A 17,544-nucleotide genomic window follows, 5' to 3' on the forward strand; every position below is an offset into this window, starting at 1 on the left:
CCGGGACTGCTCCAGAAGAGCGTCGTTTGAACGCTAGCAAACGTCAACGATCGCCGGGAGTCGGCGGAGAACGCCGGTCCGGGAAAAAAAAAAAAGTTTTGAACGTGCACAAAAGTTCTCACCGAGACCAGCGTTCTTCAATTTTAAACGATGCCGAACGTTCAAGAACGTCCGTGGAACGTTTTACTAAGGTTCGCCGAGCGTTGCACGCGTTTGGCTATCGTCAGTCAGTCGTTACTGTAGCGTGACTTGGTTGTTACTTAATGGTTTGCTTTGCAGCGAACGGCTCACTGGCGACCCGTCAACGACCGCTGAACGATCCCGTAGCGCGCACAGCGTGTAACTAAAGTCAAACGAACGTCGTTTGGAGTACATTGAGCGTCATTCGCGCGTTTTCTGAACGTCCGTGCATATGGGTATATGAACCGATGCTTTGGAAGCAAGGCCCATTCAATATTAAGATAGAGTAGAGAACTATGGAAGATCCAGAAAGCAGCAATTCGTTTTTGCGGAAAAACTCCGCCAGACTATCTTCAACAGTCCGGTCCAGGATCCTGCGATCCTTTCTCTGATTCTTTTGTCTCTCTGTCGGACCGTCCTCACTGGGGTTTGCAAGGTGTTTAGGGTCCCCAGGGGGTGTCACATGGTGCGTGACTTCGCGGACGTGCTCTTCCACATTGCTCGTGATGAAAGAGGCTCAGCTTTCTTACTAGCAGCGCTAGTTGCTGAAGTCCGCGCCCTAACTTTGCTCACTGTTCTAACTCACGACAACAACTGAAGTGACTGCGAACTTTCCAACGTTTTAGTGCCGGTTCCACTGTAAAAATGACCCGCCGGCAAAACGCTTTTCTGTCGTTATTCGCCCGTTTAGTCGCACGCTCAACACGCTCGTCTAACGTTGACAAATCGCTCGTCGCGCGCCACTGACACGTTAGCACACGCTAATGGTTTTTAGGTGTATCTTATTTGGTCGCTGTTACACGCTTTTCGTGCGTTAGACACACGTTAATAACACGCCAGGTGTGTCATCCGCGTTTGAGCACGCCGAAAAATAGAACGATTGAAATGTTCAGAGGACGTTGACCAGAACAAACCCCCACCCCAAAAAAAAAAAAGCACTACCAATCAGGTGAACTCTACCCATCGTAACCATCACGAAGGGAATAGATATCGCGAAATATTTAATAAACTTTCCAACCTAGCAAAGAGCACTGAATTTTTCAATTCACGCACAATGGAATCAGTCATAGCAAAACATAGCCAAGTGAAAGCGGACCGCAGACGGCTCGTCACACGAATGAATGCGCGGCAATGATTCCCGCCGTGAAGTGTCAAAAGTACCCCCCCCCCCCCCAGAGCCCGTACAAAAGCCCCCCACGGCTGGGGCATTGTGCCGAAAACAACTGGAAAAGACAGCCGAGCGAGTTGGTAACCACCCATTCTTTTCTCCCTTTCACTCGTGACAGTCGGAGAGGTGGCGAAAGTGTCTGGACGTCAGGTCAAGGAAAAATAGGAACGCTTGAAAAAAAAAAAAATATATATATATATATATTAAAAAAAAAAATAAACTCCACTTTTGCAGGCACATAACAGTTCTTAAATGCAGGCGAAGTGCTGTGAGCTTGAGTGCCAGGCACTAAGACAGAGCCAACGAAATAGGAGGGCAGGACGACGACTGCCGGTGCGTTAGCTTCTAGGGAAAAAACCAAATACATGGCGCCGTTTTTCCTCACACAATAGGAGCTTGCGCCTCGCAAATTATAAAGACATCAAAAACAAGAACCTTTTTGAGCACAAGGAGCTCAACTGAAAAATAAATAAGAGAAACTGAATAATAACAGTGGGCCCAACATGGAGCCTTGTTGCACTGTACGTCGCCATCAGTTTTCTGAGCCGCGCATCCTCACAAAGGTCGCGGGAGTGCTCAAGCCTATCCCAGGTATCTTTATGCACGGGGTGTGGTTGGGTACACCCGGAATTGGTTGCACATGGAGACAGACAACAGTCGCACTCGGAGATGTTGAGACAGAATAAAAACAAGGACAGAGAGGCTGAGATCAAATCAAGACCAAGACTGAGGGTTTGAGACAAGAATGATGAAGACTTGGGGGTTGAGACAAAGCAAACCAAGGCAAAGACTGCAACTCTGAGGAACTGAGAGCGAGATGTTGAGGGTTGAGAGTTTCAGGAGCCGAGAACTAGTCAGGACAAAGAAATGGGTCAAGGCTCACAGACTACACCAGGTATAACTTGTCAGAAACCAAAGACAGAGTCGTAAGCCCATGGAGACAGACAACAGTCGCACTCGCAGATGTTGAGACAGAATAAAAACCAGAACGGAGAGGCTGAGATCAAATCAAGACCAAGACTGAGGGTTTGAGACAAGAATGATGAAGACTTGGGGGTTGAGACAAAGCAAACCAAGGCAAAGACTGCAACTCTGAGGAACTGAGAGCGAGATGTTGAGGGTTGAGAGTTTCAGGAGCCGAGAACTAGTCAGGACAAAGAAATGGGTCAAGGCTCACAGGACTACACCAGGTATAACTTGTCAGAAACCAAAGACAGAGTCGTAAGCCCACATGGAGACAGACAACAGTCGCACTCGCAGATGTTGAGACAGAATCAAAACCAGAACGAAGAGGCTGAGATCAAATCAAGACCAAGACTGAGGGTTTGAGACAAGAATGATGAAGACTTGGGGGTTGAGACAAAGCAAACCAAGGCAAAGACTGCAACTCTGAGGAACTGAGAGCGAGATGTTGAGGGTTGAGAGTTTCAGGAGCCGAGAACTAGTCAGGACAAAGAAATGGGTCAAGGCTCACAGGACTACACCAGGTATAACTTGTCAGAAACCAAAGACAGAGTCGTAAGCCCACATGGAGACAGACAACAGTCGCACTCGCAGATGTTGAGACAGAATCAAAACAGAACGAAGAGGCTGAGATCAAATCAAGACCAAGACTGAGGGTTTGAGACAAGAATGATGAAGACTTGGGGGTTGAGACAAAGCAAACCAAGGCAAAGACTGCAACTCTGAGGAACTGAGAGCGAGATGTTGAGGGTTGAGAGTTTCATCAGGAGCCGAGAACTAGTCAGGACAAAGAAATGGGTCAAGGCTCACAGGACTACACCAGGTATAACTTGTCAGAAACCAAAGACAGAGTCGTAAGCCCACATGGAGACAGACAACAGTCGCACTCGCAGATGTTGAGACAGAATCAAAACCAGAACGAAGAGGCTGAGATCAAATCAAGACCAAGACTGAGGGTTTGAGACAAGAATGATGAAGACTTGGGGGTTGAGACAAAGCAAACCAAGGCAAAGACTGCAACTCTGAGGAACTGAGAGCGAGATGTTGAGGGTTGAGAGTTTCAGGAGCCGAGAACTAGTCAGGACAAAGAAATGGGTCAAGGCTCACAGGACTACACCAGGTATAACTTGACAGAAACCAAAGACAGAGTCACAAGCCCACAGTCCACCCAAACCTTCCCTTACGCACGATCCCGATCAAGTAAACCATCCATCCATCCATTTTCTTTTGCCGCTTATCCTCACAAGGGTCACGGGGCCTATCCCAGTTGTCACAATCACACCGAGGGGCAATTTGGAATCTCCAATGAATGCATGCTTTAGGGATGTGGGAGGAAACCGGAGTACCCGGCGAAAACCCACGCAAGGCACGGGGAGAACATGCAAGGATTTGAACCTGGGTGCTCAGTCCCGGGGAGGCGGTCGCTGGAACCCAGTCGTCAACTGTGCCCCGAAAATGAAATAATTGACAAAAGCAATTTCATTTTCCGTCTCATGCATTAACAGGCCAGTAACGTTTCAGTCCCGACTCAAAAGACAATTAAAAGCCACTAAATTTGTAACCGTGCGGAACATTTAGGGGACTACGGTCTCGGCAGAGGAGAATACCGATTTCGACGCCCCCCCCCCCCAAACCCCTGCATGCTAATGCCTCGGCCCGACTCCTATTCAACAAACGGGAAGAAGTGGGCTTAATAAAATGACGAGAAGCTGTGAAATGTAATTCCGCCGGGGGGGGGGGGGGGGCGGAACCACCGGCGAATCAGCTGTCTCGGAGCGGTGCTTTTTTTTTTTTTTTTTTTTTTTTTTTTTTTTGTTCCGTTCGGATGTTCTCATTTGTATCCGCACCTGTGTCATTCACAGCCTTACGTCTTAACCTAATTTCATGGTCTGCGGGTCTGGATGGATGACTCCGCCGCCGCCGTTTGTACGATGAGGGGAGCGAGCGAAAGAGAGCGAGAGAAAGCGACCGCCATGACTGTGTGCAGGTGTGCAAAAATGATCGTCAGTACCAAAAAAGAAAGCAATAGCGTCCGATTGTTCTACCCCCCCCCCCCCCCCCCGCACGCCACCGGCTATTAACCTCTCAACCGAGCTCTTTTCCGTTCACAAAAAAAAAAAAATACAATAAAACGACATCTGAGCTCCCTTCCGAGCGGCTGACTCGAAGAACCGTCGAGAGTCGGGGGAGCCATTTTGCGGGAAGCGAGCGCCGTCGTAACGCGCGAGCGGGAAAAGGCGCGCGGGTGCGCCTTTTTTGAAAACCTCATCAAAAGCGACTCAAATGGATTTGGATAACGCGCGTCTGTGAATGGGCTCGCTTTAATGCCAATTACACTACAAAGTTGACAAATGTATAACAAACGACCCCAAAAAAAAAAAAAAAAAGTATATTATGCTTGTTTTTTTGCCACTGTGACAGCTCAACCCTATAAATGTATCTCCCCCCCCCCCAACCATCCAACCAACCATTTCCCTGAACTAGAATATATGGTGCAAGATATTAAAGCCATTATGAGTATGCTAATTTTCCCCTTTTTAAATGCGGACTCATTTTCTTTTCCTATCTAATGGAAGAGGAAGCGCTTACACGAATATGTAATCATTGTTATATTAATGCTATAATGCGCTCTGTTGCCTGGTGACGGACCCCCCCCCCCCACACACACACACACAGCACCCACCCTCCCCCGGTTTGGTGCCTCCTCGTATGTTCGGCGCAGCGGACCGCGAACAGCACGTGGGACGCCCTCAATTAGCCCGTCTAAACACCGAAGCTACCATAAGATACAGTGGAGAAAATAAGTATTTGAACACCCTGCTATATTGCAAGTTCTCCCTACTTGGAAATCATGGAGGGGTCTGAAACTTTCATCGTAGGTGCAAGTCCTTTGTGAGAGAGATCATCTAAAAATCAAAATCCAGAAATCACAATGTATAACGATCAAGGTTCAGGTGTGAACAGTGGTCAGATGAGACCAAAATGGAATTTTTTGGTCCTAATTCCACGAACCGTGTTTGGAGGAAGACCAATGATGAGTTCCATTCTAAGAACACCATCCCTTCTGTGAAGCATGGGGGTGGTAGCATCATGCTTTGGGGGTGTTTTTCTGCACATGGGACAGGACGACTGCACCGTATTAAGGAGAGGATGACCGCGGCAGTGTATTGTGAGATTTTGGGGAACAACCTCTTTCCCTCAGTCTTGGGTCACGGGTGGGTCTTTCAACATGACAATGACCCGAAGAACACAGTCAGGAAAACCAAAGAGTGGCGCCGTAAGAAGCATATCAAGGTTCTGCCGTGCCCCAGCCAGTCTCCAGATCTAAACCCAATCGAAAATCTTTGGAGGGAGCTGAAACTCCGTGTTTCTCAGCGACAGCCCAGAAGCCTGTCTGATCTAGAGAAGATCTGGGTGGAGGGGTGGGCCAAAATCCCTCCTGCGGTGTGTGCAAACCTGGTGAAAACTTCAGGAACCATTTGACATCTGCCACTGCAAACAAAGGCTAGTCTACATTTGTTTTCAGAACCCTCCATGATTTATGATCTCAGTGGGGAGAACTTGCAATATAGCCGGGTGTTCAAATACTTATTTTCTTCAGCGTACGATGGACCCTCTAGCTTTTCCTTTTTTTCCCGGTGCTTTAAAAACCTGTATTTCACTAACAAGCTGCGTGAGACCCTCTTCCAAGCCGACCCATTCAAAAACCAAAGACAACAAATAGATTTGTCGCTTGCAAAAAAGAAAACGCTAGCAGATCTAAACCTCCAATGGAATCAATGAGTCAACTATTTCGTATTTATCTGTAAGGAGTTGAATCAGTACTTTTTTTCAGCCAAGTATTTGTCCAAGTCTACAGAAAGTCCGTACTTGGGCTACCTGTAGTAAATTTTCAGATTGTATTCGTCGCAAATTAGCTACTTTCCTCCCGCAGTTCTTTCTTGTCAGCCCGTTTGGACACCCATAAACTAGCGAAACCACGGATGTTTTAATGTCAGCACTCCGTCTCGGTTGTTAACAAGCCGTGGCGAGAGCGGCGGAAGCGCCCCGACTCTACCCGCTAGTCTCACAAGTGCACTCCAGTCACTTAGCGCGCTAAAACACGGCGCGGTATTAATTACTGTTTGTAAACAATGCACTTTGCGGAGATTACGGCGCGTGCTCAGCATCCGCCGCGCGCTAATTCTCGCCAGTGATTAAGCGGTGAGGCTAGGACAGCTGCTTAAGATGAGTTCATTGGCATGTTTAATGAATTGCGGGTGAGGAAATGAGTCGATCTTTACTTTGATGAGCCCTCCGCACGGCGGTTCACGCATCGAACGGCGGCTGCGTGTCAATCGCGGCGCAAACCAGCAGAATGCGGCTAACCCTCTTTAGAGTTAGCAGGAAATAAAACAGCGGGCCGGTGGCCGTGATTTGTTGATGCGACTGGTTCGCTAACAATGCTAACGTCGCTCGCTTAGGAGCCACAGCACCACAAGGTGAGGTCAGTGGAATATTTGGATTACAGGCTGTCAAATATTTCCAGTGTTTTGTCACTGCGAGCTCGTACTTTTTTTCTTCGCCCCCTCAGAGACGCCGGCGAGTGGCAAGCATCTAACGGAAGCAAAGCCAAAGCAAATCATTTGTGAGAGATCTTGTCAAACAGATTAATCCCCCACCCTGAGCCTCGGGGTTCTGGACCGTTTTTCTGTCATGCTGCTTTGCCAGGCTCCCTCTTGATAATACCCCAAAGATAAAATTAATTGTGCAGGGAGATGTGGGATGGGGAGTAACCAAAAGGACCTTGAGCACTACGTGGAACGCTCTCTCGTTCGCGCTCGTCTCTCTCTGCGTGTGAAAACACAAACTGTGAAAACGTCGGAAAAAAAAAATCTAATAACTGAGGTAAGGTAAGCAGGTAAATAGGCTGCGACCCATTGGTTGCCGTTTTTCGACACTCATTGTCATCAGTAAGTTTCTCATTTTAATGAGTAAGTTTCGCATTGTAATGAGTAACTAGTCCATTGCATGTGTGCATGTATAAAAGACCCTTATTCCTTATTCAGGACGCTACCGCTAGCAGGTAAATAGGCTGCGACCCATTGGTTGCCGTTTTTCGACACTCATTGTCATCAGTAAGTTTCTCATTGTAATGAGTAAGTTTCTCATTGTAATGAGAAACCTTCTCATTGTAATGAGTAAGTTTCTCATTGTAATGAGTAACTAGTCCATTGCATGTGTGCATGTATAAAAGACCCTTATTCCTTATTCAGGACGCTACCGCTAGCAGGTAAATAAGCTGCGACCCATAGGGAGCCGTTTTTCCACATTCTCATTGTTACATGTAAGTTTCTCATTGTAATGAGTAACTAGTCCATTGCATGTGTGCATGTATAAAAGAACCTTATTCCTTATTCAGGACGCTACTGCTAGCAGGTAAATAAGCTGCGACCCATAGGTAGCCGTTTTTCGACTCTCTCATTGTCATGAGAATCTTTCTCATTGTAATGAGTAAGTTTCTCATTGTAATGAGAAACTTTCTCGTTGTAAAGAGTAAGTTTCTCATTGTAATGGGTAACTAGTCCATTACATGTGTGCATGTATAAAAGACCCTTAGTCCGTATTCAGGAAGCTACAGCTAGCAGGTAAATAAGCTACGACTACCTGAACGCAGGAAGCTACCGCTAGCAGGTAAATAAGCTGAGACCCATAGGTAGCCGTTTTTCGACACTCATTGTCATCAGTAAGTTTCTCATTGTAATGAGAAACCTTCTCATTGTAATGAGTAAGTTTCTCATTGTAATGAGTAACTAGTCCATTGCACGTGTGCATGTATAAAAGAACCTTATTCCTTATTCAGGACGCTACTGCTAGCAGGTAAATAAGCTGAGACCCATAGGTAGCTGTTTTTCGTCACTCTCATTGTAATGATTGAGTTACTCATGAGTCAGTTACTCATGAGTAACTTACGCATTACAATGTCAACGTTACTCATTATAATGAGTAACTTACTCGTTACAATGAGAAACCATTTAGTTATTTTTTTTTCTCAATGTCCCTAACTTTGCCACAAAAAAAAAAAAAAACACCAACAGAGGAGCAACTGAGGTTTACGACACCATTAGATGTTTAAGTTAGATATAATTTATGAGTGTGCTTAATGGTATTTTATTTTTTATTTTTTTTACTTCAAATGGTGATGACTAGCATGCTAATTGCCATCGCGAACTGTTTGGCATTTAGTATTTTGCTGCCTTCAAGTATGCACTCCAAATTCATCCCATACATTCAGTATTATCGGTGTTTTAATATTTTAAGGATCAAAGTCTGTCTCATAAACGACAATTTAAATCAGTCGGAGAATCGAAAAAAATAATCGATGGGTGTAACCCTTTGCGTGGATATTTACAGATCTTTAGAAGCGCGTGGGAGGAAATGACGAATCCTAGTTCAGCAAAGAGCTTTTTTGTTTTTGTCAGTATATTTTAATTAAGTACAGGTTGAGTGGAATGTAGCGATATGATTAATATGTATAATGGACTGAAAAAAAGGAAGCAAGACAAGATATTATTTAGCATGTCTGGTATTTGTCAGCTGCGTTCAGCCACATCCACTGATGGGCAAATATTATTTGGTGGTGGCAAAAAGCAAAAATCCAAGATGTGTTTTTCTTACGCGGTTTGAGCCGGGCAAACGCCGCTACCTCCCGCCACCGCGGGAACCGGCGCCCCTTTTCCCCGTCGTCCAACCCGGCGTTTTGCACGCGACAGGCCCGCCCCCTCCAAAACCGAAAGCTCCTTTAAATCAGTTTTCCGCCGAGACAACCGTTGAGCCAGAGCATCAAGACAAGGTGGAAAGCTAATGACGGCACCCTGGGGGGCCATTAGAAGTTAAGCCCAAGGGCTGGCTTAAAGGGGGGAGGGGGGGGGGGTGCGCGCTAATCACAAGTCTTTGAAGCCAAGCGGCCGACTGCGTCGTCAGAAAGACGAGGGCCGTGTCAAACATCAGCCTGAACGCAGATGTCTTTTCTGCAAGTGAGGGAGCAAGAAAAAAAAAGAGGACAAAATAATAATTAACACAGAGCCCTCTGCAGCTTTCTGGTTTCTCACCCCCCCCCCCCCCTCTCCAAAAAAAAAAAAAATCAATTCAAAAGCTCTCCGTCGACAACGCGGTACATCATTCACTGTGAAATACCTGCAAGGGATCAAGGCGGCGGGATAATGGCTCGGGAGAGGATGCGCTTTGCCGCGCCGTGACGGACATTTCCAATTAGACGAGGTAAATAAATAGCGACTCGTCCCGTTCTGCCGTTCATCAATCCATCGTGCCTTAAATCGGGACCGCGGGTTCGGAATCCTCAGCGGCGGGAGGGTTGCTTTGCAGTAAAACGCAGAGCGTACTGGTTTATTTTGTGTCTTTTAATAGGCCTAGATTATTATTATTTTTTTTTTATTCGGGATCATGCTAAGTGCTTTAGCATTTAGCTGAATGCTGATTCTTAGTAAGTGTATGAACAGGGGGCCTGTAGGCAGTCATCTGGGGTCCCAGGGCAAAACCAGTCATGGTGAACGCCACATCTGTGAATGGCACCGGCAAGTGTGGTTTTCACCTCCGCACGAAGTCTTTTCAAATCTGTTCCAATTGTCTCACATCTTAACTTCCTTTTTCCATGTGTTACATGTTTATTACAGGTGTTATGTTCCCCTAGTCCCTATCTGTCTGTCTGTCAAGTAACTATACAGATTTAATATCTTATCACGTTATAATGTTTCATGTTATAACATATGGTTCCCGTTATAATGTGGTTAATGACATGTTATAATGTGAATTATTTCATGTTATAACGTGAAAAGTTTCACCTTATAACGTAATTCAAGTTATAGTGTGAAACTTTCACGTTATAACATGTGTTCTATGTTGTAACGTGATTCGTTTCATGTTATAATGTAGATTAATTTCACGTTATAATGTAGAAAATAATAAATACATCTCACCCTCTTTGGGTACACCATGACTCTGGGGGAAAAAAATTCACCCAATCCATATTTTGTGCAAAACTCAAGGAGAGTCCACTTCTAGCTGTCTCTTCCTGAAATGCCGCCACACAACAACTTTTCAGGTTATAACGTAGAACTTATTGGGTTTTCACCGTGATATGTTTCATCTTAGAATGTGATAAATAACATGTTATGACGTGTTTTATTTCACATTATAACATGACGTGTTTCATGTTATAATGTGAAATGAATTGTTATAACATAAAATATGTAATTACCACATAACATGAAACATACACGTTATAATGTGAAACATATCACGTTGTAATGTGAAAGCGACTGCGTTTTTTTTTTTTTTTTTTTGGGTCGAGCAGCAATATGCTTCCATAATACACTTCCGTAACTAAATACTGCATTTGACCAACAAAAAAAAAGTCAATTTCCTAATCTTGATCTTCCTTAAAATCCTTCTTGAGGAATTAACAAGTGAATCATTATTGTTTAACTGTAATTGTAACATCAAACAGCTCTTTGGTCTGCCTTGAGACTAAAATCTCCGTGATGAAAACCGCCATTTTTCCATTTCGGACACCGACAGCAGCGCTATCGATACCGTAATTACATCCGGTTCTCGCTGCCATCTTGTTTTCGGCGCATTCGGTTTTTCAACGCTATTTATAACAAAAATTGAAGCGAACTTGATCAATCTGCTTGCACTGGAAGTCTCGCGCGAACTCACCCCGGCCCACATCAGGCACAGCCGGTTGGAAAGGGAGCGCAGGTGTAACAAACAAGTCGCCTCTGGCCTTTAAAGCTCACCCATGTGCTAATGATTGGAGCCTACCTCGCCGAGCCCCCCCCCACCCCCCAAAAAAAAAAAAAAAAAAATCCACCCAAATATGCTCCTTCTGTGTCACAATGCACCCGAAGCCAACCAGCGCGCCGTTGCAATCAGCCAGACGCAGCTGGCTACCTGCACCGCTGTAGATTAGTTCCTGTATTGCCTTTTTCAATTAACTCCAGCCAACATTATCACGACGCAGCATCGTGATAGTGAATAACTTCCAAGGGGGGGGGGGATAGCCCCCCCCTTTTTTTTTTTTGTAAATAAAGTGACATGACTCATTAATGTGATGAATGGCTGTAGAATTCCCCCAGAGGGGAATTGCCCCCCTTCCACCTCCAATCCCAAGCCTTCCTCCTGTGGACTAATTCCGGACGAAAGAAAAAGGGCGAGCGCTTAAAACCTGCACCTCAAAGTGCTGAAGCAAGCAAGGCCGCCAGCCAAACGCCGGCTCTTTTCGCCTGTTGACGCTCCCAAGGACCCGTCTCGCAGTTAACATCAAATCATTAACTTCACCCCCGGACGCAGCCACTCGCCGTTATAGAGCGATGGCGTCGAGTGGGGAGGGGATGCGAGAATGGGGGCGGGAGGGGGGAAGGTCATCGGCAGCCGTGAAGGCGAAATAAGATGTAGTATTGACTTGGGAAGGCACGGGATCAAGACTGACGGATCTCCCCGGAGACCGCAACGATTCTTGATGGTAGAGGACGGAACGAATGCGGGACTTGGGCGCGGAACTTCAGGAGCGAGGGTTTGCCGAGCAACCGCATCGCACCGCGTGGCAATGAAAGGCAAAGGTACCTTGTGTACTTCGATTCAGCAGTTCACACCAAGCGAGAACCTCAGTATCTTCATTTCTGCTACCTCAAGTTCTCCTTCCTGTTTCTTCTTCAGGGCCGTCTCGAATCTCATGGCCGGCCTCACCACTGTTTTGTAAACTTTGCCCTTCATCCTGGCACATAGAACACCAGACACCTTCCGCCAACTGTTCCACCCCGCTTGGACCCGTTTCTTCACTTCTTTACCGCACTCTTCATACCCCAAGTATTTGAAGTCCTCCACCCTCGCCATCTCTTCACTCCTCCTCCTCCTCCACCCCTCACATTCACGCACATATATTCTGTTTTACTTCAGCTAATCTTCATTCCTCTCCTTTCCAGTGCGTGTCTCCATCTTTCTAATCGTTCCTCTGCATGCTCCCTGCTTTCACTGCATATCACAATATCATCTGCGGACATCACGGTCCAAGGGGAATCCAGTCTAACCTCGTCTGTCAGCCTATCCATTACTACCGCAAACAGGAAGGGGCTCAGCGCGGAACCCTGATGCAGTCCCACCTCTGCCTTAAATTCTTCTGACACACCGCTGTTCCGCTGCCTCCATACACGTCCTGTACTATTCTAACATATTTCTCCGCCACACCAGACTTGCGCATGCAGTACCACAGTTCCTCTCTTGGTACTCTGTCGTAGGCTTTCTCGAGATCCACAAAGACACAATGTAGCTCCTTCTGACCTTCTCTGTACTTTTCCACGAGCATCCTCAAGGCAAATACTGCATCTGTGGTACTCTTTCCAGGTGTGAAACCATACTGTTGCTCGCAGATACGTACTTCTGTCCTGAGTCTAGCCTCTACCACTCTTTCCCATAACTTCATTGTGTGCCTCATCATCTAGTATCAAATCCATCTTGCTTGCCTGATTGTCCCCCCTCGCGGGACAGTTTTGGCCCACGGGCCACGTATTTCACTCGTAGTCCTTACCGGCGGAACGCGAGGGGCAGTGAAGCGATCCAAAATCCGTCGCGGAAATCTGGTTTTCAGTTTTACCCTGTACCGCTCAAGTCTTTTGACTGATTATGACGTTATATGGGGACTGTTGCAGACCATGTCGATGGTTTGCGTTGGTTTAGCACTACTTACCTTCGCCAGTTTCCTCCAGGGAGCCCTCGTCTTCATTCCGGGAGTTCCTCATTGATCAATCACTGTCGGAAGAAAACTGCTCCGTAATTGCATTGTGTTCTAATCATGACTGACACCGCCCCCCCCCCTCTCTTCTGTCGCAGGTCTCAGGAGAGAGAATGTTCTTTGACTTTCACACCGAACACCTCAAGGTAGGCTTTTTTTTTTTTTTTTTTTTTTTATGCGCACTATTTCTCGGTGTTATCTTTACAGCCAAAATGTCTTTGAGGGCAGCTTAGTCAAGATATGAGGTCGGGTAAAAGTTGGAAAAAGAAGTGCAGAAGAGTTTTTATGTTTCAGGAGAAATCTCTCCAAAATTGGATTCAGAGGGTCCAGATCATTTTTTTTTTTCTTCCGTAAAACTAATTGAAACGAAGCGTATTTCACATCTCACGGAATCCTAGGGTTGTGCTGAAAACCATGCTATCTGAGACCTAGACTTACTCCACACCCAAAAAAAAAAAAAAAAAACCTGGATCAGGACTTTGTGAAGAACTGGTGTGGAGGGTTTTTGGAAGTAGCATTCTGGCGGGTGTTTCACATGTTCTGTCAGTCCTCGCTTGTTAGCTTGTAGCGTGGATCATAAACGCATCAGTTGTGCCGTGATCTGTCTTGTCGAGGAAAAGGCGCAATTGTAGGACTTTCACGCGACTACACGCGCGCCCCCCTCCAACGCCCCGATATGCAAACGCCGTGCTGTATTTCATGCAAATGTCCGACGCCGTCGATTTGCCAATGTCATTACGCGCCGGCTCGAGCGCCAGCCCACCCGTAATGTTTTATTCCGCTCGCCGTCCGGAGGAAAGGAAGGTCGCGTCGTCAAGCCGTTGATCGTTTTATTCAACGGTGACAGATGAACGCTGACGCGGCACTTTTAAACCCCCAACAACCCCCCCACACACAAAAAAAAAAAGATCCGCGAGCCAAAGTGTGTTTTCCCAAGAGATTGCGTTCGGCCTCGGAATTTACTTAGATTGCGATGTCATTGTCTCCGTAACTGGAAAGAATTATGTTCTGCATTTTCGGGAGGGCGGGGGGCGGGGGGGGGGCTTTTTAAATTTGAAATGTAATCAGTATAATCACCATAAGCAATCAGTTCCTCTTCGTTTCACCTGATCGAGTCCCCCCGGGCCCCCCCCCCCGCTTAAACGAGCCTGTTAAAATTGGGAGCATCTTATCAGCACCCTGGATTAAGCCTTGACTTTGATTAACATCTGCACAAGTTTTTCAAATATCAAAGTTTGCGATGATGTTCAAGGGTGGGAAACAGTGGGATTTGTGTTTCAATCGCAAAGATGTCAAATGTTATTTTGGAGCAGCAATTATTATTATTATTTATTTATTGATTTATTTTTATTATCCTTAAACGAGCTGCAGTAGAAATCCAGCTCAGATCCAGCGCCGAGCGTCAGGTCTTCTCCGAGTCTTTCGTGAGTCTCCCGGCCTCTCGAACGAAGACGGATCAACTTTTGAACGCCCAAACGTGGTTGTACAAAACCCCAGCCTGGGTGCGTAAATAAATGGAAAGTGCACTGGATGGTTTTTGCCCTGCTCGTATTAGAGATAATTGTCTTTTTTTTTTTTTTTTTTTTCCGATAAGCAGCGCTGACAGTGCAGGAGAGGCAATCGACTGCGAGGCTTAATGATTCGAATGATTAGTCAACATCGGGACGCATCAAAGTGCAGTACGCGTGCTTCTGGCTAATGAAGTCACAGTGTCCACAGAGTCTGCACACTTCCTGAATGTCAATGTCCAGCCGTAATAAACCGCAGAGTGGAACGGGCTTGCTGTAAAAAGGGGACGGAGCTTTTTATTCGGGAGGGGGGGGGTTCAGTGTGCTTCGGCGTATACGCTTCCGAGAAGCTAGAGGTCAAAGAGAGGCCGTTTTCCTCCATATTTAGACACGGAAATACGTCAATGGCAGAATAGCCGTGTAATGATATTGCCATAAAGGGAATCAAACGTCGAAACGCTGTGGGGAGCGGCGTGGACTTGAGTTGAAATCGATGAGATGCGTTGCCGGATCCCGACGGGGTGTTTGGCCACTTGTTTAAAACGAGCGGTTTTGCCATCGACGTTGTCACTCAGTCGGCGGGACCGGCGCTCATTCTTCTCGAGCGCGACTCATTGATCGGCGAACGGCACGCTCCCTTCTGTGCTTTCGCATCCAGCCTTGCATTTTTTTTTTTGGTTTTGTTTTTTAAATCCCGCCGGCGTTGGCCAAAAGCCATCCAAGCCACAGAAAGCTCGGCCAGTTCACGCAAAGCCTAAACGCCAACACAGCTGGCTGGATTAGAACGTTCTGGATTTTTAGGACGGCGCTGGACCTAGCTGGTCCACCCGCCAAGACCATACACCTCTAATTTTGAATTCTGACAAAAAAAAAAAAAAAACACCAAATCTAATACTCGGGACCTCTTTGGCAGTTGATCCAGGATCCACATGGCAGTCACAAAACTGCTATTTTCAATTCATCAATTCAGGTATTTAATTTCAGGCATTTAACCCTCGCCCCCTGGAAATCCTTCCTTATTTTCCGCCCTCTTTACCGTAAAAGCCCAAAGGGAGACATTCAAACGCGCCCGCGTGCAGAAAAAGGAGCGCAGCAGACTAATCTGACCAACATTGAAATGAACTCGAGACCTTTAGAAAACCGCCCAAGCTGCGACCGGCGCGCCAAACTCCGAAAATGACAAGCGATTATCAAAGCGCCTCCGGCTTGAGACAGTGTAATCCCCCTGATGTTGCCGTCCGCGGAAGTCCGAATTAGATCCCTCAAACAATGTCGGCTTGTCTACGCTGGTTAAACCCTCAGCATTTTAGTCCCAAAATGAAGTTGACCCTGTCAGAAAGCTTAAGGACGCGCGAGTCGTGTGACAAAGCCCTTTCGGTCGTCATATTCCTCCATCTGCGTTCCATCTCCTCCGCGTAATGAGTTCCTACTCCAGCCAGACCACGGGGGCTAATAAGGCTTTTATCTGCTTTTGATATTAGATATTAACACCTCATCAACATTAAGCTCTCGTCCACCCCGCGCCATTTGCATTAGCTGAACAATGTCTCCCGAAGAAATCTTCTCAAATTCAAATTAAGGCCCGCGCTGAATAGCCGGAAGGATGCCGCCACCCATCACTCAACTCCGCACCTCATTTAAAGCTTTGCAAATCAGCCTGATCTTTTCCTCCTTTCCCCCCCCCAAAAAAAAAAAAAAAAAAAATGGATCATCGCATATCTCGCATTTTGAAGCATATGAATGATAAATGCAAGGCCGCCGGCTACGAAAGTAGGTCTGACTGACACAATCAGGATTTTGTTGGTTGGGAAAAAACCTATAAATAGGAGCTTCAGTCGGGCGATCTTTGTGATCTTTCCCGCAGGGGGGGGACACGTTTGTGTGGCAAGTGTTTGCATCAGACATAATGTTTTATCATCATTAATATATTGTATTCGTGTTCAAAAAGATGACTGTGACAAGCGCCTATTTTAGTCTTTAGAAATAATAAGAAAAGGTAAATCCTGTTTCGCAGTGCAAAGGTTTCAGACTTCTTATCATCCCTCATGGCATCTTTTTGTCAGGTGCTATGAGGGGGGGGGAAGAAATATTAACTGGAAAATATGGCTCGGAGAAATAGAAAATAAATTACTTCGGTGTGGCAAGGAGGAGAAGGAAGACGGTGAGATTTATCAAGTTGAGATGGAAATGTCTGCCGAGTCCGTGGTGAAAAATTAAAGGGGAGGGGACGGCGTCCGAAAACGTCGCGGCCCCGGGATCGAAAAGTCGCCAAAACAGCCTTCAATCGCGGCATAAATAATCCGACTCGCGATGCCGACCGACGCGGAGCGTACCGCGGCGACGCCCGAAATGCGCGTTACCGGCGGTTCACCCTGACGCCTGTGCTCAGTACAGGATTGGAGCTGATTGGACAAAAATCGAGATCGGTCCAGATAAATGAACATATTGACCGGATGAAGGTTCAACTATTAGTGATATGTTCTCCATCCACCTGAAGCCAATTTTACACATTGAGCTGAAGCTTGGTGTGAGAGTCGCTGTTGTTTAAAAAAAAAAAAAAAAAAAAATTACAAGTCAATATTGATTGATCCCGGAGCCTTCGCAATTACCCCTCGTGTGCAGAAGACCATGTTTAGGTCAGTATTATCTTTGCTCATTTTTCGGGTCAGCGGCCTCGCTTCGGCCCGGCTGAATTAACGGCGGTAAACACTTTGGGCTCACCTCGATGGAAATCGCGGCGGGAGTTGAAGGTGGAAGGCGGCCACGCCGGGGCTCGACCTTTTGATATTTGGCGGAACGGGGCCTGGCGCTAAAATAGCGGCGGAGTAAATCAGACGGGCAATGAAACTGTGCAGTGAAAACGTAATGAGGCTATTAAAATAATGTATTTTACGAGACAACGAGGAATGTTCTATTTGCATTGTTGAGCGATGGCA

The 17,544-nt window shown here is 46.4% G+C and overlaps 1 protein-coding gene across 20 annotated transcripts in view; it reads left to right on the forward strand.

Annotated features, from left to right (window-relative positions):
• LOC133494346 (receptor-type tyrosine-protein phosphatase delta) overlaps positions 1-17,544 on the forward strand; it is a 238,634-nt gene that overhangs the window by 98,505 nt on the left and 122,585 nt on the right. For 18 of the 20 annotated variants that reach the window (XM_061808078.1, XM_061808062.1, XM_061808072.1 and 15 more), the window contains one exon: positions 13,199-13,246. Coding sequence is in view for 17 of the 20 variants with exons in the window: in XM_061808062.1 (XP_061664046.1) it covers positions 13,214-13,246 (33 nt within the window). In the remaining 3 variants the exon portion in view is untranslated. Of the gene's footprint in view, positions 1-4,173; positions 4,299-13,198; positions 13,247-17,544 lie in introns of all 20 variants that reach the window. The other 2 variants (XM_061808077.1, XM_061808063.1) reach the window with 1 other exon arrangement.

Source organism: Syngnathoides biaculeatus, chromosome 21, assembly GCF_019802595.1.
Source record: "Syngnathoides biaculeatus isolate LvHL_M chromosome 21, ASM1980259v1, whole genome shotgun sequence".
In the NCBI taxonomy this organism is placed as follows: Eukaryota; Metazoa; Chordata; class Actinopteri; order Syngnathiformes; family Syngnathidae; genus Syngnathoides; species Syngnathoides biaculeatus.